Here is a 27,652-nt window from a genome sequence, read left to right as displayed (position 1 = left end):
ACAAAACAAACTATGCAAGACTTAGTATGCAAAACTGTTTTTTTTGTAGGCAGAGTGCATTGGAGTAGGATTTAACTGCATTGACAGGCACGACTCAGGTCCGTACTCTACACAGACCGTTGTGCCATAACTAATCAGAGCTGCAGTAGGCCTATTTGCAAATAGCCATAGCCATGAATCTATGCCATTCAATTTGAACTGGACTGTGTTTACAGCATGAGCGGTCGTGAGTAGATGCGCTTGTTTTGAGATGCGCTCATTTTAAGATCAAAGCGAGAGCTCCATGTAGCCACCTGTGTACATTTGTTCATATTCTTTGCTAGTTAGTGAGTTATTAGCCCAGTTACAGCTAATTTCTAGTCAGCAATGTGGGAGTGGTTGCTTCCTACAAGAGCACAAAATGTGTGCGTTTCTAGCTATCTTTGAAAAGCCCGTCAGGTAAAGAGCTTTTTTAATGTCTTAAAGGGGCAGTGTTGTATTTTGAGACGGTCTTGAATAAGTTAAATAGCCAATAGAAAGAGGTTAGCATAATTTGCCTGATTCTCAGCAGTTTTACCACCTTGGCCTGGATGAGGGACCTTGGTCTGACGAAGTACACTTCCAAGCAAGGGCTTTGGTATGGAGATGCAATATGGCATGGAGATGCAATATGCAATCATGCCAACATATCTCATCAGCCACCTGGTGGGACTTTGTGGGTCTGAGGCTCTTTCCCCTGTTGCCTCCATCATCCGCCTCAGTGTGCAACTAGCCCTTGTTTGGGAACACACAAACCAAAGCACACAACAGGGTGACCAATACAAGGGTTGAAAAATTGGTGGCCGTCCGGGAAAATGTGAGGCTTTTTGAGCCTGACAACGAGCCATCATCAACAAGGTTGGAAAGTGACTGAAGATGAGGCCTCAGAGTCTGATGTTTAAGAGGTGGTCATTGAGTAGGTCCAGGGAGAAGACATGGAAGCCTGAAAGGAAGACAACCAAAGCTTTAGTTTCTAGACTATGTTGAAAACGTTTTTGGGAGATGCAATGGATTGTTGGGGATCATTCAATATTCCCTTTCTTTTGTTGTTCAGTGAAATAATCCCATGTGAAGAGTCAACTCATTTAATAAAAGTTCAATTCGTAACTAAATAGTTTTTTAAAATTTCCATTGGATGGATTTAATCATTTGCAATTATGTCTACTTATGATAAGGTAAAAGGTTTATGTTTCAGTCTCCATATGATATGGTAAATATATCCAATGCAAAAACATCTACATTTAAATGGTATTCATATTAATTTGCATATATTTCCATTAATTCCCATATATTCCCGTTAATTCCCATATATTCCCGTTAATTCCCACAGAAAGTTTCCACCTTTGAATATTCCCCAAAATGTGCAACCCTAGTATTGACTGACCTTCATGTCTTTAAGTATATAAACTACCTTGTCACAACACAACTGATTGGCTCAAACCCATTAAGAAGGAAATAAATTCCACAAAATTTACTTTTAAGAAGGCACACCTGTTAATTGAAGTGCATTCAAGGTGTCTACCTCATGAAGCTGGTTGAGAGAATGCCAAGAGGGTGCAAAGCTGTCATCAAGGCAAAGGGTGGCTATTTGAAGAATCTCAAATATTAAATATATTTTGATTTCACACTTTTTTGGTTACTACATAATTCCATGTGTTATTTCATAGTTTTGATGTCTTCACTATTATTCTACAATATAGAAAATAGTACAAATAAAGAAAAATCTTTGAATGAGTAGGTGTTCTAAAACTTTTGACCGGTAGTGTATGTACTCCTTGTAAAAAAAATGTCAGTGTAGAGCCCTTAACTATAATAATAAATAAGCTGTATCACTCAGCATTTCACCCAGCTCTAGAAGCTACCATGATTAAGGATAATCCGTAATGAATCGTAAATGATGATGTGAGAAAGTTAGAGGGTCAAAGATCATACCCTCAAGACATGCTAACCTCCCCTGTTATTGGTAATGGTGAGAGGTTAGCATGTCTTGGGGGCATGATCTTTGACCCTCTGTAACGTGCTCTCTCTCTCTCTGCTGTGTGCTGCATCTGGCTAGCTGTCACTTAAATGGTGGGGTGCTGTAGCTCATTGGCTAGAACTTGAATTGCTAGGGTGTGTAGTGTCGTTTAGGCTCTGGGCTGGATGGATGCACAACGGGAAACAGGGATGGGAGGAGGAGGGGTTAGCATAACGTAGCCTAACGTCTGTGTGTCATGTCTGTGCTGCAGATGAGAGGAGCGTGAGCCGGGGAAAGCTGCAGAGCTGCATCAGATAATGCTGTTTACCCACATGGCCTGGAGCTGCTGCTGAGGGAGGAACAGTCGAGTCCAGTCAGAAAGCCACAGAGAGGGGTGCTACAGGGAGGGAAACCATGTCCTACCACCACCACAGGAACCCCAGCCAGAGCAGCCACCGCACCATGAGCGCCGAGGAGAGGTGCTCCACGCCCGTCCACCACCACAAGACGTCCACGCCCACACACAAAAGCGCCTCGTCCTCCTCCTCGTGCCAGCGCGACACCCGCCAGGTAAGCGGCTCCCGCCTCCAGACAGACAGAGCGCGACACAGTCCGCTGCTCTGGGAACAGTGTAGTGGTGTGATTCACTCAATCTGGTCTCCTGAGACTGTCTCTGGAGCAGCAGACAGACAGAGTGGGACTGACTGGAAGTAACAGCTCCCTGAGGGCAGTCTGTAAGGGCGATCACTGAGAGCTGTGCTATTATGAGGAGGTGATGACTATGCACTGTATGTAACTAGCTATTATCATTCTAGGCGTTTTATGTTGTGCACTGTAGTATGTTGTAGAGTAGTGGTGCCAATTCCAGGCATTGTGGCTTATATGTGTCCACTGTTCACCATGTCCTAAGTGGAACAGTGAATTAGAAACATTATTTTTTTTAAGGGTCAGCTTACAGGGGCTTAAATGTTAGCCCCTTTTGTAAGCGTGTGAAGAGGAAGCCTTTCTACTGTCTCGGTCTGTGAACTGAACTGCCATATCACCTTAGCCATGGAGAAACAGGACACTTATCTGGAATCTCTGACATCACGGCTTTTCCGATTGGGGGGGGTCGTGAGTAATTCATGAGGTAGAGTTAGAAAGCCAAGGCTCGATTAGACCAGGGAACATGTGGCACGCTCTGGTATTCTGTGCTGTGTGGGAGCTACTTCTGCATTCCCGTAACCATGGGAGATTGCTCTCTGAAGAGGAGTGCTTTGGGGAGTTGGTGGGGGAATTGCGGCCTGTACAGAACACTTACAGTAGCAGTCAGGCTTGCTGCTAAATGAGAGATTTAACCCTTCCTGGGCCTCCTACTCTGTTCCCTGTCGTGCTGTACATGGTGTACAAAGAGACCTTGTGAGCTCTGCGGTCTTCTAGCCTGTTCCCTGAATTCACTCTAATCTAAACAGCATATTGATGTCCCATTCCTACTCCGCTAATTTAATGAGTTTAATTAAAGTAGCGAGCAAGGAAGGTAAGAGGCATGCAAGAAATGAGGCACTTGTCCAATTGATTCACCTTACTCGTCCTTTGTGAGACTGCGATGCCTAGAAAGGTTATTGGCCGATAGTGACTGCTGTTGTATTTCATTACTGTAGTAATTTACTGGGTAGATGCTATAGATCCAGGGAAGCACCAGAGGATTGTCTACTATACTACACAGCTATTGTTGTGTTGAGGCTGGAGGTGGGGCCGTGTGGTGTGATTTGTTAATACAGGCTGATCCTGTGTCCTCATTGGCTCCCGAGTTGAAAGGCACGACTAGCTACAACCCAGCTCAGTATCGCCATCACCGTAGTGATGCATTAACTCGAGCACCAAGAGTCATCTTTATAACTCTGTTGCCTCGTTGTTTATGTGGTTAGGGGGTGTAGAACGAGTATGTGTGTATCAGTGTCTGTATGCGTGTTTACTGCTGTATAAGGGTTACATCCTCCCCAGAGACTCCTGGGGAAGTGGTGCAGACTACAGACCCAGGGAAAAGACCTCGGTAGGCTTGGCTGGCTGCAGTGTGTTTCAGTGTGCGAGGGAAAGTGAGTGCAGTGGCTATTTGTAGGGGGAAGCCTTAATGAGATCCAGTCCCTATGGGATCAGTACATGTCACTTTGTCTTGTGCTGCAGACTACCGTTAGGCACTCTGGACTGGAGACTCTCACAAGTGCAATTAGAGACACCACCTGCAGTGTATAGTACCAACACACTGATTCAGCGCACATCCTACACAGTCATCCCTCTGTGTGTCTAGATAATCACGCTAACCTTTCTCTCTATGCTATAACAACCGTCTGCCGTCTCTTAGTGTGATAAGATGGTTCTGAGGCATGGAGATAAGGAACATGATGAATCTGAAACGTTTGGTTCCCTTTATGCTTCTGTGGGGGACCCGGGAAAGTCTTTTGATAGCAGATGACTAGTGGATTTCTGGCTGTGGAGAAATCAATGACGTGATTATGTACAGCAGCAGCAGATAGAGGCTGTGTTCATGGTAATGGTTAGAACACATTGATGGAAGATGAAAGGGTGATGAAGCGCCGGCGCTGACAATATAATACATCTCCGCCATTTTCACTGTGGCAAAAATATATCCAATGAAGCCCTTGTTTTGGGTGTCCAACCACTAAGTCCCTTTAAATTATTATTTTTTTAACTGGGTTATCCCATTGAGGTCAAAAGCGCAACTGTTCCCGGAGAGCTACCATCCTGTAGGTTTTCGCTCCAACCCTGTGAAAACCTACAGGACGGTAGCTCTCCGGGAACAGGGTTGGAATGAAAACCTACAGGAGGGTAGCTCTCCAGGAACAGGGTTGGAATGAAAACCTAAGGGACGGTAGCTCTCCGGGAACAGGGTTGGAGTGAAAACCTACAGGAGGGTAGCTCTCCAGGAACAGGGTTGGCGTGAAAACCTACAGGACGGTAGCTCTCCGGGAACAGGGTTGGAGTGAAAACCTACAGGACGGTTGATCTCCAGGAACAGGGTTGGAGTGAAAACCTACAGGACGGTAGCTCTCTGGGAACAGGGTTGGAGTGAAAACCTACAGGACGGTTGCTCTCCAGGAACAGGGTTGGAGTGAAAACCTACAGGAGGGTAGCTCTCCAGGAACAGGGTTGGAGCGAAAACCTACAGGAGGGTAGCTCTCCAGGAACAGGGTTGGAGCGAAAACCTACAGGAGGGTTGCTCTCCAGGAACAGGGTTGGAGCGAAAACCTACAGGAGGGTAGCTCTCCAGGAACAGGGTTGGAGTGAAAACCTACAGGAGGGTAGCTCTCCAGGAACAGGGTTGGAGCAAAAACCTACAGGAGGGTAGCTCTCCAGGAACAGGGTTGGAGTGAAAACCTACAGGAGGGTAGCTCTCCGGGAACAGGGTTGGAGTGAAAACCTACAGGAGGGTAGCTCTCCAGAAACAGGGTTGGAGACCCCTGCACTACACGTTCTTTGCAAGGGTTGGCCCATAGATCCTCCTCTTAATGGACAATCCATGGGCAATCTGTGTTGGGGGGTGGGGGGATAAATCTGCCATCTGTTGCCCATGGCAATGTGTGAAGTGGAGAGTACAGCAGACACACTACATATTCCCACCTGCTCCACTATAGGTCAGACCTTCTGCCTTCTGGCACCTAAAGGTTTAACTCAGTGCTTTCTTCCCCTCGCCCCTCCTGCAGCTCTGAATCAATCATGTTTACTACAGTGAGACAGTGGGAGAGGCCCAAATGGCACCCTATTCCCTACACACTTGAGTGTACAAAACATTAGGGACACATGCTCTTTCCATGACAGACTGACCAGGTGAATCCAGGTGAAAGGTAGGATCCCTTTGTTGGGTTTTGATAATATGAAATATACTTATTCATGTCACTGAGGGAGAGAGGGTAATGTTTACGTTATGTCAGGATATGTTATTGTTAGCCATCAGGGATCCTTTGGGAGGGATCCTCTGGGATGAGAAGAGACACAGTCTGGTACCAATCACCATGAGAGCCGTGAGTTGGGGAGGAGTGAGCACTTTGGGGCAGAGGTCAGGTCAGATGAAGAACAGATATCACTAAGGTTCTGTCTAGCAACAGAGATGTAGTGGCTGTTCAGATGTGTAGGAGGAGACTCTTCATAGGAGAAAGGGTTAAATATCAGTCTTTGTGTGAATATGTCTTTGTCTGTTCAGCTGTTCGACCCCTGGGATGAATAAACTTGGTTTAAGCTTTCATATTGTCCGTCGAGTTCTTACTCTGATATTTGGAACCTAACACCTTATTGATGTCACTTGTTAAATCCACTTCAATCAGTGTAGATGAAGGGGTGGAGACAGGTTAAAGGGATTGTTAAGCCTTGAGACAATTGAGACATGAATAGTGTATGTGTGCCATTCAGAGGCTGAATGGGCAAGACGAAAGATTGAAGTGCCTTTAAACGGGGTATGGTAGTAGGCGCCAGGCGCACTGGTTTGTGTCAAGAACTGCAACGTTGTTGGGTTTTTCCCGCTCAACAGTTTCCCGTGTGTATCAAGAATGGTCCACCACCCAAAGGACATCCAGCTAACTTGACACAGCTGTGCGAAGCATTGGAGTCAACATGGACCAGCATCCCTGTGGAACACTTTCGACACCTTGTAGTCCATGCCCCAACGAATTGAGACTGTGCAACTTAATATTAGGAAGGTGTTCCTAATGTTTTGTACACTCAGTGTATAAATCTCTATATTCCCTATGGGCCCTGGTCAAAAGTATTGCACTATTTAGGGAATAGGGTGCCATTTGGAACGCAGGCAGTGTTTATATTACCTCACACTGTGTTACATCTCATCAGTAGCGCAGCAACAGCCCAGCCCCTCTCACACTCAGATTTATGGCAAAGCAAAACCCAAGACTGCAGCAAATGACTCTCGTCTCGTTACAATCACATTGGCAGTGATTACCAATGCCTGGCACTTAGGTTGTCTGCTTCTGATCAGCGCTAGGGTCCAATGGGTACTTAATGTGGTACTTGAATTAACATCCATCGTGTTGGGGGATTAGTTACCACGATGTGGATGTTCCTCCGGCAAATCTCATCCTGCTACTTGTTGTTGTTTAGGTTGCAGGTGAGTTGCCTTGCTTAGTTGCGAAGCAAGAGAGATTCGCTACACAAAATCAACATGGTCTCAAGTGTTGTGGTGTTAGCATTACCGGATTTGAGTTTGTTAAGTGTGCTTCAATACACAGCGAACATACCAAACAAGGCGGTATGTTGCCTAATGCTCAAGCAGCAGTAGTATCCCCTCAATGCTCTGTTGTGTGTCTGTTACTCTGGGAGTCCCTGGGAAAACAGATGTGTCAGACGAAGCTGCCATAGGAATTCTGCTTCTGCCGTGCCGTGTAGGTCTAGATAGTTATAGTCCAGTTTTACCCTAATTTGTCCCCACGGACCGTTGGTCCTTTTCCCTGCTCTTAAAGACCTTAACTGTAGTAACGGTTTGATTCATTGCAGTATTGGAGATTAATGTAGCCTACTACACCACTGTGTACCCATGAAGGTTGGTCCCATGAGCTGGTAGTTAGTTACCATTGAAAGATATAAATAGCCTGGACATTTGATAGGTTTATACTGTTTCCACGCTGGTGGATGCATAATGCATTGCAAGCTTTAAAGCAGTGGAATAATCAGTCATGAGTTGGATCCAGTGGATATCATGGCTGTTAAATCACAATCCCAGGTAGTAAAACGATTTAGACTACGTTAAAGCTGAAATGAAACATTTTAGAAAGCCAGGGTCCTTTTTATTAATGCTTTATTAGGCCTAGGTCTTCATAAGATAGCCTACTTCATACAAATAAATATATACAGTCCCAGTCAAAAGTTTGGGCACATCTACTCATTCCAGGGTTTTTCTTTATTTTTACTATTTTCTACATTGTACAATAATAGTGAAGACATCAAAACTATGAAATAACACATGGAATCATGTGTTAAACAAATCAAAATATATTTCATATTCTTCAAAGTAGCCACCCTTTGCCTTGATGATAGCTTTGCACACTCTTGGCATTCTCTCAACAAGCTTCATGAGGTAGTCACCTGGAATGCATTTCAATTAACAGGTGTGCCTTGTTAAAGTTAATTTGTGGAATTTCTTTCCTTCTTAATGCGTTTGAGACAATCAGTTGTGTTGTGACAAGGTAGGGATGGTATACAGAAGATAGCCCTATTTGGTAAAAGACCAAGTCCATATTATGGCAAGAACAGCTCAAATAAGCAAAGAGGAACGACAGTCCATCATTACTTTAAGACATGAAGGTCAGTCAATCCAAGAACTCCAAGAACTTTGAAAGTGCAGTTGCAAAAACCATGAAGTACTATGATGAAACTGGCTCTCATGAGGACCGCCACAGGAAAGGAAGACCCAGAGTTACCTCTGCTGCAGAGGATAAGTTCATTAGAGTTACCAGCCTCAGAAATTACAGCCCAAATAAATGCTTCACAGAGTTGAAGTAACAGACACATCTCAACATCAACTGTTCAGAGGAGACCGTCTGAATCAGGCCTTCATGGTCGAATTGCTGCAAAGAAACCACCACTAAAGGACACCAATAATAAGAATAGACTTGCTTGGGCCAAGAAACACAAGCATTGGACTTTAGACCGGTGGAAATCTGTCCTTTGTTCTGATGTCCAAATTTGAGATTTTTGGTTCCAACCGCCGTGTCTTTGTGAGACACAGAGTAGGTGAACAGATGATCTCTGCATGTGTGGTTCCCACCGTGAAGCACGGAGGAGGAGGTGTGATGGTGTGGGGGTGCTTTGCTGGTGACACTGTCTGTGATTCATTTAGAATTCAAGGCACACTTAACCAGCTTGGCTACCACAGCATTCTGCAGCGATGCTCCATCCCATCTGGTTTGGGCTTAGCTGGACTATCATTTGTTTTTCAACAGGACAATGACCCAACACACCTCCAGGCTGTGTAAGGGCTATTTGACCAAGAATGCGAGTGATGGAGTGCTGCATCAGATGACCTGGCCTCCACAATCACCAGACAACCCAATTGAGATGGTTTGGGATGAGTTGGACCGCAGAGGGAGGGAAAAGCAGCCAGCAAATGCTCAGCATATAAGACTGTTGAAAAAGCATTCCAGGTGAAGCTGGTTGGGAGAATGCCAAGTGTGCAAAGCTGTCATCAAGGCAAGGGTGGCTACTTTTTTGGTTACTACATGATTCCATGTGTTATTTCATAGTTTTGATGCCTTCACTATTATTCTATAATGTAGAAAATAGTAAAAATAAAGAAAACCCCTTGAATGAGTAGGTGTGTCCAAACCTTTGACTGGTATTGTATATACTTTGATCTTTGGGTTGTTCAAATCTTGACAGGATGTTGAAGTAAATAAATATGCTGTCTCTGTTGCAGTATGAGCAAGCTTTTATTTAATGTAGTGTAGATTTATTTCTTTCGAAGTGAGAGAATGACTTGTGACCATTATTTTAATAATAATAATAAACTACACAGGGAAGTTGTTTTAGTGAACTGAGGCTTTGCTCTTGTTCTTTGTCTATCAAGCACAATCAGGAAGCTGGAAGCCTGCTTACTGTGTATTGGGACAACAATGTTGTATATTATTGGAGCAACCTCAATCCATCTATCCTCCAACAGTGTGAGGAAACAGATTTAGTGGTTATGATGCATTCATTCCTCTTCATATTCAAGCGTAAATGGGGCCAGTATGCAAACGTTTCTGAATTAATTTCTTTGGAAGCATCTCGTTTTTTTGAATTAATTTCTTTGGAAGGTGAGTTGAACTTTTTAAATAGAGGGCTTGGAATGGCCTACTTCTCCTCCCAGGCTGCTATGGTGACTGAACTGGGGCAGACCAGAACAGAATAACAGCTGTAGTCTCTGGCTTTCTGCACTGGGCTGGTTAAAAAACTGGTTGTTACACACTGAAGTCAAGTCTACTTTGCCATATTTATTAGGCTGTCCAATGTTGTTATCTCTCTCACCCGCACGCACGCACGCACGCACGCACGCACGCACGCACGCACACACACACACACACACACACACACACACACACACACACACACACACACACACACACACACACACACACACACACAGAGAGAGAGACCCACACATAGAAACAGACACAGAGAGCGAGAGGAGTTTGTTGCAAGGTGAGAGGTGTATTTTTGTCCACTGTTTGCAGCAGCCAACAGTTTGTTTTGCCTTGGGTGTTGTATGTGTGGTTATGGCCACATGACCCTTCATGGCCTATAGTAATCCCTGGGTGGTGAGTGATGCCTCATCCTGTCATGCACACACGCAGACACACACACATACACACACACACACACACACACTGGGCTGTCAGCGCTGCAGGGGACTCTTATTAGGCAGATAATAATGTTTCCGTATTCAGCTGTAGCCTCACCTGACCATCGCCCGGCCCACACAGCCCAGTGGGGATTCTCCCGGGTCTCTGTCTTATAGTGGGACACTTCTGCCCTGTCATACGTATCCTTACCTGACCCCATCCCTCCCTCCACTCCAGAGGAGGCCTGTGATTTGCAGAGCCAACAGAAACAGGAGAGCAGACTAAGGGAAAGCTAATGGAGTGGAAATGCTGAGAGGGCTACAAGATACTCAATCGGGCAGTATTTCTGTAAATAGGTGGACAAAATGCCCAGTTCGATGTAATATACTGTAGTATACTAGTAGTATTTCTGTTATAGCTGGTAGTATCTATTATGCATACTGTTTACAGGCAGAATGCGATGCGGCCAAGGCCGGGGGCGTTTCTTTACTGTTGCTGTTTTCCCTGACCCTGGAGAAGTGAACAGATGAGTTCCGACACGGCTCTGTTTTTGTCTCCATCCCTAGGAGGCAGACAGCTGGGAAATCATTGAGGGACTGAGAATCGGTCAGAGCAACGTCCAGAGGCCAGATAAACACGAGGGCTTCATGCTGAAGAAGCGAAAATGGCCGCTGAAAGGCTGGCACAAGGTAGGGCTTAACGACCGAGTGGGACACAAAACTGTTTACTTGTTTTCATCGATTTCCTTGTTGCGAAACCCTTCAGAAAAGTCACCAAACACAATTCTCAAAAGGACATATATTTCTAGAGACAAGTACTGTTAGTCACCAACTCAATGTTTTGTTGTTGTTGTTTTTCCAAAGCGTTTTTTTGTCCTGGACAATGGGATGCTGAAGTACTCCAAGTCGCCAATTGATGTGAGTAACCCTGACTAGTAGCCACGAAGCAGAGACCGAGGGCAGCCTCGCTTGGCATGGCTGTGGCACCATGGTGACTCAGCAGAAACACCCCCAGGGTCACTGCCCATTGTGTTTCAGCTGCCCAAGTCAGCCTGCAGGAAATCTCCAAATGACTTTCTAAACTGCTGCGTCCACACTAATCAGATGTGTACAAAGGGCCCTTCCTTTCACAGGGCTTCCTGAAAGCAGCCATGTTCTTGTCAGCCTTGATCTCTTTGAACCGAACTGGCAAACTAGCCTCAATGCATGATGTTGCGTAATAGTGCTGAATCACATGATGATTACTTTTGAATAAGACTTTAGAGACAAGTAGGCCTGTAGCTTTCCATCGTGATGCTCTTTTCTTTTTCTTCACCTTAAGATTCCATTTATTTATACAGCAACAATGAGTTATCACACCTGCTTACATGACATAAGTTGACTTCTGTTAAACTCTCTTCTCAGATTCAGAAAGCCAAACTGCATGGCTGCATTGATGTGGGTCTGTCAGTCATGTCCATCAAGAAGAGGGCCCGCCGCATTGACTTGGACACAGAGGAGCATATCTACCACCTCAAAGTAAGCTTCATTGTGACTGAGATAGAAATGATGGATGATATAGGCTAAGTCAGGAAGAGGACAATTTCTACACTGAGCAAAAATGTAACAATTTCAAAGATTTTGCTGTGTTACAGTTCATATAAGGAAATCAGTCGATTGAAATAAATTAAATCTATGGATTTCACATGACTGGCAGGGGCCACCCACTTGGGAGCCAGGCCCACCTACTGGGGAGCCAGGCCCAGTCAATCAGAATGAGTTTTCCCCACAAAAGGACTTTATCTTGACAAAGGATAAAATGCTCACTAACAGGGATACACAACATTTGAGAAAAGTAAGCTTTTTGTACATATGGAACATTTCTGGGATATTTTATTTCAGCTCATGATACCAACACTTTACATGTTGCGTTTATATTTTTGATCAATATATGTAAAAGATATGGACACCTCTTCAAATGAGTGGATTCGGCTATTTCAGCCACACCCGTTGCTGACAAGTGTATAAAATCGAACACACAGCCATGCAATCTCCATAGAAAAAACATTGGCAGTAGAATAGCCTTATTGAAGAGCTCAGTGACTTTCAATGTGGCATCATCATAGGACCTTTACAGTGAGTCAGTTTGTCAAATTTCTGCACTATGTAAGTGCACACAAGCCTAAGATCACCATGCGCAATGCCAAGCGTCGGCTGGAGTGGTGTAAAGCTCACCGCCATTGGACTCTGGAGCTGTGGAAACGCCTTCTCTGGAGTGATGAATCACGCTTCCCCATCTGGCAGTCTGACGGACGAATCTGGGTTTGGCGGATGCCAGGAGAACGCTACCTGTCCAAATGCAGAGTGCCAACTGTAAAGTTTTGTGGAAGAGAAATAATGGTCTGGGACTGTTTTTCAGCCTAGGCCCCTTAGTTCCAGTGAAGGGAAATGTTAACGCTACAGCATACAATGACATTCTAGATGATTCTGTGCATCCAGCAGTTTGGGGAAGGCCCTTTCCTGTTGCAGCATGACAATGCCCCCGTGCACAAAGCGAGGTCCATACACAAATGGTTTGTTGAGATCGGTGTAGAAGAACTTGACTGCACAGAGCCCTGACCTCAACCCCATTGAACTCCTTTGGGATGAATTGGAATGCAGACTGCGAGCCAGGCCGAATCGCACAACATCAGTGCCCGACCTCACGAGTGCTAGTGGAAAGCCTTCCCAGAAGAGTGGAGGCTGTTATAGTAGCAAAGGGGGGGACCAGCTCCATATTAATGTCCACATACCTTTGGTCATGTAGTCTAGGTACAGTAGCCTACATAAGCATTTTACTGTTGGTCAACACCTGTTGTTTACGAAGCATGTGACAAATAACATTAGATTGGATTTACTGTGGCATCACTCTACATTTGCATTATTCAAAGACTATGCCCTTTCCTCTCCTTCTCACGGCTCTTCTATTCCTTTCCCCTCTCCTCTTCTCTTCTCTCTTCCCAGGTCAAGTCTCCAGACATCTTTGACTCCTGGGTGGTCAAGCTGCGCCACCACCGTCTCTACCGGCAGAACGAAATCGTCCGCTCCCCCCGAGACGCCACCATAAGGACGTTCCCTCCCCCTGTCACCACCGAGTCCCCCATCCCACACCCCCACCCTCAGCCAGCCCCCACCCCCATTGCGGGACAACATGACGTAAAGGTGGGCCTCTCTTCCCTGGCGGTTACCTCGGCACAGTTGTTCTCTGCTGTGGTAAGCTGAACTCTTACGTCTGTCTGACTCAGGTTGGGTTTACATAGTGGCAGTGGCCCTCATACAACGCTGTTAATATTTCAATATACAGCCACTCAACATTTTCATTTGTGACGGGTTCTAACAACCCTGTTCGGTTACCGAGCTAATTATAAGACTAATGGCACTGAATCCCCCCAGGGAGGGGAGAATCTCTGGCAGACTCAGGTTATTAGGACTCATCAAACAAACCTGCATTCAGAGCAGCTGGGCCTGGGTCTCGGCCTGCGCGCTACGGGCTCTTACTGATCAGCACTCTCACAGGACCTGAGTCAATAAAGATCTGTGGCTTTGAAGTGGTGATGATGAAGGAAATCTTTACTGTTCTAAATAGGAAATCTTTGATGATTTGGACATACTACATCTCCTGTCCTTTGCTTCACAGTTACTATACTAATTTCTCTTAGAAAGCATAAATTCTCTTCTAATTTCTCTTAGAAAGCATGAATTCTGTTAGAATGTGTCTTAGAAAGCAGGAAACATACATGTTTCTCTCACATCTGGTGTGTGTTATTCAGAAGGTATACATACTGTATGTCTGAGGTGTGTTTACTAACCCAACCCTCTGTGTCTCTACCCCTGTCCTCCAGCAGCCCAAACCCACCACCCTTCCATCATGGCAGTCCCCCCCGGTCCCTAGTAGCAGCAGCCTGCCGGCCTCCTACAGTAACGGACAGAGCAAAGTGGCCGCATGGCTCCAGGAGTCGGAGGAGATGGACAAGTGTACAGAGGGTAAGTGCTCTCTTCCCACCATCACTGCTGTGAAACATCCATCTATTATATCGGGATGATAAGGATCAGCAATATATTTCCCTTTCCCTGCCAACATTGAAAGATTTACTGTATTATTCATATGATGGGATATTCTCCTCATGCCCGTGTCTGATTTACAATAGCTCCTGATAGTAGCAACTAGGGTTACAAAAGGAGGGTATATTACTGGAAACTTTCAAAGTTTACCAGTAAACTACCAGAATTTTTGAATCTGTCAAGGATTTTATGTAATCTATCACAATACATCTAGTGGCCCTTTGGGGTACTTCATATTCTCACAGGCGCCTCTCTGGCTTTACAAACATGTCAAATAAAAAAGAGAGAATATCAAAGCTGTAAAACATAAATATTAACCATCAACTTAATGAACACCATTTGGTGTTTAATATAAGGGTTTCAGTGTTAAATATCCTTATTTTTCTTTTACACTTTTATTTATTTTACTATGTCAATATGTATTTGTTGTCTATGTTGTGTAAAAAGTCAATAATTGGACGAGTTGCAGAAGTAATTGAAAATAATGCCATTGTTGATTAGATTATTTGGCTATTTTCTCTTGAACCATATGGTCTATCGACTAGACACTCGTGGACAATACTAATACTGTATATTAATTGAAAAAAATAATAGCCGTAGCAACTGCCTGTCATATTATTCCACTTTGTTACTTAAACTAATAAGGATATTTGTTTTTCCATAATTGTTCTCTCATTTGTTAAACACAGCAGTGATAGAAAAACGATGATTGTGTCAGACGTGGTCTTCCAGTGTGTGACCCATGTCCTTGTGTTGCTTCTGTCCAGAGCTCGCCCGCTGCCAGTCCAGCCTGGTTGAGCTGAGCAGGTTACTGCAGAGCCTGGAGATCTTACAGAGGACCCAGTCGGCTCCTAATTTCACTGACATGCAGGTAACACACACACACACACACACACACACACACACACACACACACACACACACACACACACACACACACACACACACACACACACACACACACACACACACACACACACACACACACACACACACACACACACAGCAGGAGTAGGGAGAGTTTAATCTTAGTACAGCAGTGTCTGAGTGTGGTGGGGGGTGGGGGGGGGGGGTGTTACTCTAATGGATGGAGGTGTGTATCTCTGGGCTTCATGGTCAGGCTGTGTGAGGCCCAATCCGTTTCCAACACAGCCTTCATCTCTGTCACTGTACATCAACACACTCTAATAGACTCACATAATTCACTGTTGCTTTTGTTGCTTTCCAATCAATGTATAACAAATTGCATTTGATTAAGAGCATACATCAACGTTTGAATGTTTGCCATTTGCTACGAATCGTTACATTTCATTAAGAGAAAGTCTTTTTCATTAAGAGAAAGTTGTTTTACTCAGTTGTGTGGAGACGATCTAATCCTCAATTTCATAGCTAACAATGTGTGTGTGGGTTAACTGTCATTGCTGCTATGTTATCTGGCATCATTGCTGCTATGTTATCTGGCATCATTGCTGCTATGTTATCTGGCATCATTGCTGCTATGTTATCTGGCATCATTGCTTCTCTCTTAGTGATGATGCAACCTTTGCTTGTCTTATTAACCACCTCTCACATATTCTGATCCGTGTTTGTAATGTAGAGCAATTGTGTAGACATGTCAAAGAAAGACAAGCGCATGAACAGAAGATGGAGAACAAAAAGTGTCGGCAAAGATGCAAAATTGCAGCTTCAGGTACCTCTTATTTCTTAGATATCCAGTCTCTCTCTTTTTCTGTCCCACGCACACATAGCTCTTTGGAATCGTTTCTGGTTTAGTAGCCTCCATACAAAATGCCCCAGATATATTCAAGGCAGTCTTTCTGTGTCCGAAGGCCCTCATTATGCAGCCGTCTGCAGGGGGAAGCACAGGGCACATCATTATGTTGAATTTTCTTCTGTGTTTTTTTTCCTGTGGGTATTATGCCGAATTTTTTTCTGTGGGTACGTCCCAAATGCCCTACCCATAGGGCTCACAAGTTGGGCACCACTAATAGGGTGCCATTCGGGATGTATCCAGTTAACCACACTGCATTATCGCCTACCAACATGGGTCATGCAATTATAGGTCAGGACAAAGAGAACATGTTAGGCTATCTGCTCAGGATTCAATGTCCTTTTGTACTTATCATAATACAAAGCCTGAACCACATACCCTGTTTTGGTCTGTACAATTACTTTTTTCTTATATTGACTAAATTCCCCTATTTACTTTTAACACTCTACTGCTTCGGGAAAAGGCTAGTCATGCTTTGAATTCATATAACGCTCCGTTATTTAAAACTGTTCCAATGGCCGATTGCAACAACGGACAGTTTAAAAGCCTTTTCCTTCATGATACTGAGTTCTTTTCACTACGGGCGTTCTGGTAGATTATGTAGCCCAGAACCAACCGTTTCCTCACCAGCGGCCCTCTGGGATACGTAGTGTTAATGAATGAGTGAGTCATCAGTCCAGGAGAAACAAGGGGAACGTTTTTTTCCTTGTTTTATGGTTTATTTATAGCTGAGGAAGAGGAAAAGAGCATTGGTTGGAACAAAGCCTCTGATTCAACTGTGCTTCACCGTCTCCAATGACTCTGCAGACTTGCTATGCTTTATAGAGGGATGTAAACAAACATACAAGTATGCGTATCTATCTATTATTTACCATCAGTCTGTATGCTCAAATATTTATCTGAAGAGACAGCAGAAGGGTGTTCTATAAGGAGCCAGAACTTGAGCTTAATCTGGACCCATTCACTCCTTTCTGTAGACACATAACTTGGCCTACATTCCCACCCACCTACAGCGCCTTCAGGAAGTATTCATACCCCTTGACGTATTCCACGTTTTGTTGTGTTACAGCCTGAATTCAAACATGGATGAAATGAAAACAATTCTCACCCATCTGGCCTTGTGTTTTAGGTTATTGTCCTGCTGAAAGGTGAATTTCTCTTACAGTGTATGTTGGAAAGCAGACAACCAGGTTTTCCTCTGGGATTTTCCCTGTGCTTGTAGCTGTATTCCATTTATTTTTATCCTAAAAAAACTCCCTAGTCCTTGCCAATGACAAGCATTAGCCATAACTTGATGTAGCCACCACCATGGTTGAAAATATGAAGAGTGGTACTCAGTGATGTGTTGTGTTGGATTTGCCACAAACATAACGCATTGTATTCAGGACAAAAAATGTTTTTGGGGCCTCCCGGGTGGCGCAGTGGTCTAGGGCACTGCATCGCAGTGCTAACTGCGCCACCAGAGTCTCTGGGTTCGCGCCCAGGCTCTGTCGCAGCCGGCCGCGACCGGGAGGTCCGTGGGGCGACGCACAATTGGCATAGCGTCGTCCGGGGTAGGGAGGGTTTGGCCGGTAGGGATATCCTTGTCTCATCGCGCTCCAGCGACTCCTGTGGCGGGCCGGGCGCAGTGCGCGCCAACCAAGGGGGCCAGGTACACGGTGTTTCCTCCGACACATTGGTGCGGCTGGCTTCCGGGTTGGAGGCGCGCTGTGTTAAGAAGCAGTACGGCTGGTTGGGTTGTGCTTCGGAGGACGCATGGCTTTCGACCATCGTCTCTCCCGAGCCCGTACGGGAGTTGTAGCGATGAGACAAGGTAGTAATTACTAGCGATTGGATACCACGAAAATTGGGGAGAAAATGGGATAAAAATGTAAAAAAATAAAAATATGTTTTTGGCACATTTTTTGCATTATTACTTTAGTGACTTGTTCCAAACAGAATGCATGTTTTAGAATATTTTTTATTCTGTACAGGGGTCTTTTCACTCTGTCATTTAGGTTAATATTGTGGAGTAACTCCAATGTTGTTGATCCATCCTCAGTTTTCTCCTATCACAGCCATTAACCTCTGTAACTGTTTTTAATATCACCATTGGTCTCATGGTGAAATCGCTGAGCAGTTTCATTCCTCTCTGGCAACTGAGTTAGGAAGGACACCTGTATCTTTGTATTGACTGGGTGTATTGACACACCATCCAACTTCACCATAATAACGTCACCATGCTCAAAAGGGATATTCAGCACCTGCTTTTTTATCTGCCAATCGGTGCCCGTCTTTGTAAGGCATTGAAAAACTTCCCTGGTCTTTGTGGTTGAATCTGTGCTTGAAATTCACTACTTGGTTGAGGGACCTTACAGATAATTGTATGTGTGTGGTACAGAGATGGGGTAGTTATTCTAAAATCACGTTAACCACTATTATTGAACACGGAATGAGTCCATGTAACTAATTATGTGACTTGTTAATAAGCACATTGTTACTCCTGAACGTATTTAGGCTTGAATAACAAAGGGGTTGAACACTTATTGACTCAAGACATTTCAGCTTTTAATCTTTTATTAATTTAAAAAAAGGTTCTACAAACCACTTGGACATTATGGGGTATTGTGTATAGATCAGTGACACAATCTCAGTGTAATCCATTTTTTATTCAGACTGTAACACAACAAAATGTGGAAAAGGTAAATGGGTCTGAATACTTTCTGAAGGCACTGTAAGTCTTCTAGGTGGTACTTACAGTGCCCCACTTCACTCCTCCTTCTCAGGTCCCATCTCTCCCTGTGAGTGCCAGCATGTCTCCAGTCCGCCTCCACTCCTCAAACCCCAACCTGAGTGCTGAGCTGGTGGACATCCAGACCCCTGCCTCTCGCCTGGCTCCTGACAACATAGAGTGTGGAGGCGACTACATCAAACTACAGGAGGACTTCTGCCTCATCGCTCAGAAAGGTACACACACATACATATACACCACAGAAAGACAGACGCAGACACACATACAGGCTTCTGCACTGAATAGAAAAGTCATGTTAGACCAGTCTTTAAGTATGGGTCGCGACCCACTTTGGACCTGTTAATGGTGGGTCGCGACGTGTCAGAGTAAATGTATAATTATTTCATTAGTGACTCATTGATTTGGCCAAGTGCAACTGCGCTCTCTGCTTAGCAGCTGTGTCTGCACAGTTTGGCCACTGCGCGAGTGGGAGGGAGATGTGCTCTGTGATTTACCGGATCTTTCTTCTGCAATTTTCGTGAAGATCCCTCCGCGGCCCACACACTGCGGCACTGTCGTTCAGCAGCAGACGATGCGCTGTGAGCCACTGGCTTCTCATTCCCACGCATCTCTGTCATCCAATTGACTCAAGCTAGCCACAAGTTCTGACTGAACTCAATCGTCATGAAACGCGAATACAGCGATGAGTTTCTCTCTCTTGGTTTCATACAAACTTTGAGAAATAACTCGGAGCGCCCACCATGTGTTTTGTGCGGGGAAGTGCTTGGTAATGAGTGTCTCAAACGAACACGTCCTGACCAAACAGCATGATGGTAAACCCAGGGGCCTCTTGGAAAACGTCAGCTAGCAAGGCATTGTTGTCATTTTATTACAGGCGTTGATGATAAGCAGAAATAATATCTCATAGTAGTCGATGTGAGTTTCTTTCAAACAATCACCTTCTACACAGCTAATAGCTAGTTAACGTTAGCCAAAGCAAGCTAGCTAGCTACTGATAGTGCAACCTGAAAAATTATCAGGCCTACTGTACATATTACTGTAGAAAGTATTGTTGAAAACAAGTCTAGATTTGAACTGTTGCAGTTAAAATACAAGTATGCATTTTTATTCTGAACTGGAATAAACTGATTGAAGCAAGATGCTTTTTGAGGCAAACACATGTTTGGGTTGCTCATCTACAGCAGGAAGCAGTGTGTTTTTTAATGGGGAACAATAAACATTAATATTTATATGGGTATTTAATTGTTATTTGTTTTTGTCTATACTGCATTTGTTTTAGGCATAAGGACAATGGAATGTACCCATATTTACAATTAGTTGCATGTTTTTATAAGCTTGGGTCCCAGGAAAACACAGAAATCCTAATTTGGGTCATAGACTGAAAAAGTTTAAGAACCCCTGTGTTAGACTATTGGAATACATTTGACACCAACCAACAGATTTATTTACACTTCACGTGGCTTTACACTATCCATACCACTAAAATAAAGTGAAAGCGATACTGAAGAGTTGTAACTAGACGGTGTGTTTTAAAGGGATTTCTGGTTCCTTTCTTTGCAGTCCACTCTCTGCTAAAGTCTGCGTTCAACACAGTGGCCATAGAGAAGGAGAAGATCAAAACTGTTTTATCAGACCAGGATCAGTCATCAGGGCAGTCTGTCCAGCTCATCACCCTCAGGAAGTCTCTGTCACAGGTGAGACATGCAGGTGTTCTATAAGAATTGTACTACAGTACCCAGAATTCCCCTGAACTGGGAACTGTCATTATAAATTGTTAATATTGTTGTTTTTGTCAGAATTCACTGCGTCACTTCAAATATTCATTGCAGCACATAACATTTTTTTAATGTAATGGATGGAGAGATGAGGTGTTTTGAAAGAATGATATGGCTTTCATCATTTGTTTTACTAGACACACTGCTTTGTTTTCTGTTTCTATGAGATTGGATCCATTTTTATATTGTCACATAGTGAGACTAAGCTAATAACTCATCATGGAAAGCAGAGCAGCCATTGCTGATTCATTGCAATCGCTTTCATCTCTTTCTGAGAAGCGAAACGTGGAGATGAAAAAGAGGACAGCTTAGTTTAAAAAAACTGCTGTTACCTTTTTTCAAAATAATATGAATGTAATATTAACTGTGCGTCTCAAGTCCATTAAGTTGACTTCTTAGGGTTGCCAATGATTTCATTGGAGCACGTTCGGTGTTGACATGTCAAATCATTTTTGTGAAATGTGTCAACCGTTTACTGTTTGGTTCTTAATTGGGAGTTTTCGTAATAGTGCAGGTCAAGGGTATCAGGCCATGGCATGTTGTGTGTGTGTGTGTGTGTGTGTGTGTGTGTGTGTGTGTGTGTGTGTGTGTGTGTGTGTGTGTGTGTGTGTGTGTGTGTGTGTGTGTGTGTGTGTGTGTGTGTGTGTGTGTGTGTGTGTGTGTGTGTGTGTGTGTGTGTGTGTGTGTGTGTGTGTGTGTGTGTGTGTGTGTGTGTGTGTGTGTGTGTGTGTGTGTAGTCTGGGTGCCTGCAAGGTAGAGTCGTGGTATGGCTACAGAGAGGGTTGTCGGGATGTCAACTTAACAAGCCCTTTACTGCAGCTAAGGGTAGTCAGGGTAGCTGATGTACTATACTCTCCTTAGGGACCTGTTCGGTAGGTTTGATTGGAGATATTACAGTTTAGACCAATACAGACCATAACTGCAGCAGTAAAATCTGTCGAACTATAGGTGACATTATAACTGTATCTCATTTTCACAAAATATGTCCATAGTGTGCCAGTACATACAGTATAAGCCTCCGATATTTCTGTGATAATGAGTTGAGTTTATTTTATTTTTACAGGGACAGTGCACATTAATCAACGTTTCAGTAAAAGTGCCGGTTTTAGCCAGCTGGCTAATTTTCAACCGCAGTCCCTGGGCAGGTTATTAAAAACAATTACAATATAGACAATCATTGAGCAGTGAGCACACGCAGAGCAACATAGGACAAGCAAGACATAGCATACAGACAGAGCAACGTAGGACAAGCAAGAGGTAGCATACAGACAGAGTAACATAGAACAAAAAGCAGTAAGACAAAATTCATAAAAGCAACAAAGTGTTTCCACACCTCACAAGCTACAGGCAACAGACAACATGGAAAGAGGCAATACACAGCTAGGGATTATGTTCACAAATCTGATTGACCTTTAGCAATGTCTTCATGCATTTTGTGAAAGTGTGATATGTGGTGCAGTTATGTGTGTCTGATGGCAGTGTATTCCAGACATGGGAAGCTCTCACAGAGAAAGCGGATTTACTAAAGGTGCTTTTCCTTAAGGGAACTATACAGTCACCTGTCATGGCAGACCTTGTGGATCTGCTGCCATATGTTTGGGTTTTCTGTTTAACCAAAATGAATGTAGAGCTGCATGACATAGATCCAGTTTTAATGCTTATCTTTTTAGTTCTCTATTCCACTCTGTTTTCTCATCTAGCTGACAGATTAGTGATTGATCATGATTTCTTTCAGGCCCTGTCCCAAAACGCCGAGCTTAAAACCCGACTGGGCCGCATCCACTCTGAGTCGGTCCTGTCTGAACAAACAGTCAGTGTGAACATCATTCCCAGTTCTGACGAGGTAGCTACATCTTCAACTAGATAAACTTGTCTGAAGTTTTTCTATTCCCCAAAACCAATGTCCCTGACTTGCAGAAAACCTGCCATTGCAGTGCTGAATGTGCTTATAGCAGCCATTCGATAGCTGCCAAGTGAGGTCAGGGAGAATAGCGTGATCTTGTGTGCTGTTTTTCCCCCTCTGTGGTGATACACAGGCATAGAGCTGGCCATGTAGCCTTAGTTAACTGGAAAACATTGTGTAATCTCTGCTTACTGCATTTGCCAATTACACTATTGATTCCTGTCCTTAAAGAAGGATGGTGCTTCCAGTATATCTTGGCAGGTGAGCTTACTGATCATTAAGTTATGCTGACCCTGACGTCAAGGTAAATGGGAAAATGACTAATCAGAAAACATTGTGACCTCAGTCCTTTCAGAAATATAGGAAGAATAAAGAACCCCATTACACATTGCAGTTCTGTCATTCCCCTCTCCCAATTAATTTCAAATTAGTTACTTGTGTTTCACTGTGTTTTCTTACAGGCTGGTGAGCAGATGGGAATCCCTCTGACACAACAGACGTCCAATGAGAGCAGGCTGTCCATGTCAGAGTCTGTGTCCGAGTTCTTCGACGCCCAGGAAGTGCTTCTGTCTGCCAGCTCGTCGGAGAACGAGGTGAGAGTGGGGCGTTGAGAGGGGGATGGCAGCAGGACCACGGGGAGCAGATTGAAGAGGAAGGGGGAGGGTGAAAACATGTCAAAGAGCTGGGAGCTCAGATTAAGCATGGCCGATGGCCCGAGTGGAGCTGGAGTTCGTCAGCGATTCATGAGAAGAGTGTGAGGGACAGAGATAACACAACGGAAAGTCAAACAAAGCCACACTGGAGGGAGGCTCTCCAGTCTCCATTCTATTATCCTGCTGCTTAAATCCTTCAACTGGGTCCAGTCATGTCCTAAAGCACGGCAGCATTTCTCATGCCACCGTCCCCCGGGATTTCCCACCAACTCCAGGTTTTCAATGATAAACCCTTCTTTATGGATTTGACATGGTTCATCCTCTAGACTGATGGTTTGTGTCCGTTCCTACGCCACAAAGATGGCCTTTCTCAATCACTGCCATGAATACCAAGCCCCAGTCAATATGGCCTCATAAAAGCCAGCAGGACTGGCTTGCTGCTCCCCAGGTATGCAAACACAGTGCTGCTAGCTAGAGTCTCACTGAAGGATTACTCACCAAGGATATCCCATCACTAGTCTAAGGCCAAATCCTCTGCCTCAGGTGCCAGGCCCTATTCAAACCAGCAGAGTGCTGTTGGCCAAAAAAGCTCTTCCAGCAGCCGACTGTACTGCAATAGAGGCCATTACCGCCAGCTACAATCTGCTTTTCTCTGGCACCGTCAATGAGTTCATTGTATGTTACTATATATAAAGTGCATGGAAATGCTGCAGTGTCTCATCTTTTGATTACTGCAGAGCGAGAGAGAGAAAGCCAGCGCTGACTGCAGTTTGCTAGCCACTGGCAAACTGTAGTGTGTGTGTGTGTGTGTGTGTGTGTGTGTGTGTGTGTGTGTGTGTGTGTGTGTGTGTGTGTGTGTGTGTGTGTGTGTGTGTGTGTGTGTGTGTGTGTGTGTGTGTGTGTGTGTGTGTGTGTGTGTTATTGACTAGGCTCTCTGGGTGTGTGTACTGTACTGACTCAGTGGCTCTTTTGTCCCCCGCTCCCTCTAGGCCTCAGACGATGAGTCATACGTCAGCGATGTGAGCGATAACATTTCAGAGGACAATGCCAGCGTGACCGATAACGTCTCCAGACAAAGTAGGTCCCCCCTCTGCGGCGGCCTCTCCTTCCATTAGAGCAAGGGGGCTAATGTAATAGAGGTGGTGGTGAACCCCCTGCCCCCACCACCACCTCCCCCCTCTCCCACTGCGATGGCCAGGTCATTTATCACTGAGGCAGGGATTGACCTTGCAGGGCTCACAGTGTGCCAAGAGCGGCACTCAGGGTTTATGAAAGCTGTCAGGGGAAAGTGAAGCAGGGCCTCCCTCTCCTCTGCACAGGCACTCTATCTTCTATTCTAGCCATTCATCCTTTGACTATGTTTCAGTCATGAACTACCTGTGGCTATTATGAGATGCAAGGACTAGGATTTGACGAAGCCTGGTTCAGACGGTCGTGAGTCCTCGAGGATGCTCCGTGACAGTATTGTACTTTCCTATTTTTTTTTCAGTGCTGAACGGAGACCTGGCTGGAAGTGCCTTCCGTAACGGGCGGCGCCCGTCCCTCCCCGCCCCTTCGCCGGACTGCAGCAACATCAACCTGTGGAACATCCTGAGGAACAACATAGGGAAGGACCTGTCCAAGGTGTCCATGCCCGTGGAACTCAACGAGCCCCTCAACACCCTGCAGCACATGTGTGAGGAGCTGGAGTACACTGAGCTATTGGACAGAGCTGCCGATACGGAGGACCCCTACGAACGCATGGTACGGCCCCAACACCCACCCCTCTGAGTACCAACGCATGGTACAACTGAAATGCTCACCCCTCTGACAACCAATGCATGGTACGGCCCAAACGCTCACCTCTCTGAGTCCTATAACTGTATGGATGCACTTAGAAAAGCCACAAGTATAACTCTGCATTCTCTACCACAAGGTATGACCTAATCTTACATTACTGGAACTCTTAGTGATGATGTGACCCACTAAACCAGCTAACAGAAGACATACCGGAGAGACTCATTAGATGACGGAAAACCTCTTCAGGTTAAGATGGAGTTCATCAGCACAAGCAACTATATACATTCCCGGTCCCTACCATCACTAACCCATACTGGGTGAGTCCAGTCCATGGCATGTGCACTGGCGTGGCGTTGGCAGAGCCATGCCCAAAGTAAACAGTCTGAACAACAGCCCTGGCCTCTTCCAGAGACAAGGCCCAGAGACATCACGCTCCGCTGCAGCTGTTGACCTTGTTCAATCTCACATCTGTCATTCTCCTGTCTTTGTTACCATAACAGGACGGTGTGTGAATACTAACGTTGCACTTGCAAGACAAGTATGACAATAATGATATTTTACTGGGAGGTTGTAAACCACTATGTCCTAGGGGTTTAAATGGCGTTTAGATCATTTTATCATGTATTATTTTATGCACAAATGATTCATTCGTAACTTTTATCAAACAAAGAGAACTTCTGTTTCAGTGTAACACCACTGGCAGTATTGATGGAAAGCGTTGTGTATGTTTTACGTTGTTAGCGTTCATTGTGTTGCCGTTTCTCTGCTACAGGCCATTATGGCAGCGTTCGTCATCTCAGGATACTCCTCCACGTACTACAGAGCGGGAAGCAAGCCATTCAACCCTTTACTGGGAGAGACGTATGAATGTATCCGTGAGGACAAGGGCATGTGTTTTATCGCTGAGCAGGTAGGTACTCGGAACACATTCATTACAGAGTTGCGCGGGCCGGCCCGTATGTATCAAGCGTCTCAGTAGTAGATCTGGGATCGGTTTTGCTTTTTACATAATGTGTCGGTAATCCTGTCTAACTCTGCTTTTTTTTTTTTTCTATCGCGTACTGTACACCCTACTGTACGGACTACTTATTGAGAAAAAAATATTATAAAATATATATATAATATTGAGTTGTACCCCCTTGCCATCAGATCAGCCTTAATTCACCGAGGCATGGACTCTACAAGGTGTCGAAAGTGTTCCACAGGGATGCTGGCCCATGTTGACTCCAATGCTTCCCACAGTTGTGTCAAGTTGGCTGCATATCCTTTAGGTGGTGGACCATTCTTGATACACACGAGAAACTGTTGAGTGTGAAAAACCCAGCAGCGTTGCAGTTCTTGACACAAACCAGTGCGCCTGGTACCTACTACCACACCCAGTTCAAAGGCACTTAAATATTTTGTCTTGCCCATTCACCCTCTGAATAGCACACATATACAATCCATGTCTCAATTGTCTCAAGGCTTAAAAATCCTTCTTTAACCTGTTTCCTCCCCTTCATCTACACTGATTGAAGTGGAATTAACAAGTGACATCAGTAAGGGATCGTAGATTTCACCTCGATTCACATGGTCAGTCTATGTCGTGGAAAGAGAAAGATTTAGATGCACTATTGTAAAGTGGCTGTTCCACTGGATGTCATTAGGTGAATGCACCAATTTGTAAGTCGCTCTGGATAAGAGCGTCTGCTAAATTACTTAAATGTAAATGTAAATGAAAGAGCAGGTGTTCTTAATGTTTTGTACACTTGGTGTATATATTTGTTTTACTCAACCACCCCCCCCCCCCACACCCCCTGGATTTAATGGGCTCGTGGGACAAATGTTTGACACCCCTGCTCTAGAAAGACAAGACGGGTTGCCTCCCACAATGTTCCCTGGGTCTGGGTTTTCCAAGACTAGGTCAAATGTGTCAGTTCTCTTCCATGTACTGGAGTCTGTAAGATCAATTTAATAGTAACATGAGCTGCAGGTTGAGGTATTGTATTGCACTGTGCTGCAGACTGACAGACCTGTCAGGTCTGGTGGCTTTCGGCGTGCTTAAAGAAAGACTGTGTGTCCCAGTCGGCTGACAGGGCCTTGAAGGTATGATGGGAACTCTATTTTTTCCCCTTGGTCTGACTGAACCTAGTCTGCACTTAGCCTAAGTGCTGGTGTCAGCTGTTACCAAGTACCCAGTCTGCATGATAGTCACAATATAATGACTCACCTTCTTGTATCTTGACCTAAAATAAATTCCTCTACGAGGCAACAATCTAGCAATGTTGCCACTGATAAGACGTGTGACGTTTGATTATCTCTTGAAGGTGAGCCACCATCCACCAATCTCAGCTTGTCACGCTGATTCCAACAAGTTCACCTTCTGGCAAGGTAGGTTATCTGTTGAATTACAGTGTCACACACGTTGTGCACTTCCTCAATGAGGTCATGGTTTTCTTTTTCTTGACGGCTAATTCTGCCAATTTTCTTCTCAGATGTCAGATGGAAAAACAAATTCTGGGGGAAATCCATGGAAATCCTACCCATTGGCACAGTCAATGTTATGCTTCCAAGGTAATCCAGCTTTGGCCCTATTCTTCAGCTACACACAAACACACACACACACACAGTCCCTCTCTGTGTAACATCCTTTAGATGTTCCTTTGGAGTGGACCTTCTGGCGGGC

The 27,652-nt window shown here is 44.7% G+C and overlaps 1 protein-coding gene across 9 annotated transcripts in view; it reads left to right on the top strand.

The window, feature by feature from the left end:
* LOC129821239 (oxysterol-binding protein-related protein 6-like) overlaps positions 1-27,652 on the top strand; it is a 58,345-nt gene that overhangs the window by 25,419 nt on the left and 5,274 nt on the right. For 4 of the 9 annotated variants that reach the window (XM_055878665.1, XM_055878667.1, XM_055878666.1 and 1 more), the window contains 17 exons: positions 2,247-2,545; positions 10,863-10,985; positions 11,160-11,213; positions 11,700-11,813; positions 13,278-13,526; positions 14,156-14,297; positions 15,143-15,246; positions 15,973-16,065; positions 18,912-19,092; positions 20,438-20,571; positions 22,388-22,495; positions 23,017-23,148; positions 24,198-24,285; positions 24,698-24,951; positions 25,760-25,897; positions 27,294-27,357; positions 27,462-27,540. In XM_055878665.1, the coding sequence (XP_055734640.1) occupies positions 2,390-2,545; positions 10,863-10,985; positions 11,160-11,213; positions 11,700-11,813; positions 13,278-13,526; positions 14,156-14,297; positions 15,143-15,246; positions 15,973-16,065; positions 18,912-19,092; positions 20,438-20,571; positions 22,388-22,495; positions 23,017-23,148; positions 24,198-24,285; positions 24,698-24,951; positions 25,760-25,897; positions 27,294-27,357; positions 27,462-27,540 (2,213 nt within the window). In that variant the 5' untranslated portion in view covers positions 2,247-2,389. The remainder of the gene's footprint in view (positions 1-2,246; positions 2,546-10,862; positions 10,986-11,159; positions 11,214-11,699; positions 11,814-13,277; positions 13,527-14,155; positions 14,298-15,142; positions 15,247-15,972; positions 16,066-18,911; positions 19,093-20,437; positions 20,572-22,387; positions 22,496-23,016; positions 23,149-24,197; positions 24,286-24,697; positions 24,952-25,759; positions 25,898-27,293; positions 27,358-27,461; positions 27,541-27,652) is intronic. The other 5 variants (XM_055878671.1, XM_055878670.1, XM_055878669.1 and 2 more) reach the window with 5 other exon arrangements.

This window comes from Salvelinus fontinalis, chromosome 23 (assembly GCF_029448725.1).
Source record: "Salvelinus fontinalis isolate EN_2023a chromosome 23, ASM2944872v1, whole genome shotgun sequence".
Taxonomy (NCBI): Eukaryota; Metazoa; Chordata; class Actinopteri; order Salmoniformes; family Salmonidae; genus Salvelinus; species Salvelinus fontinalis.
The sequence above is the reverse complement of the archived record's forward strand: the minus strand, read 5'-3'. Positions and strand labels throughout refer to the sequence as shown.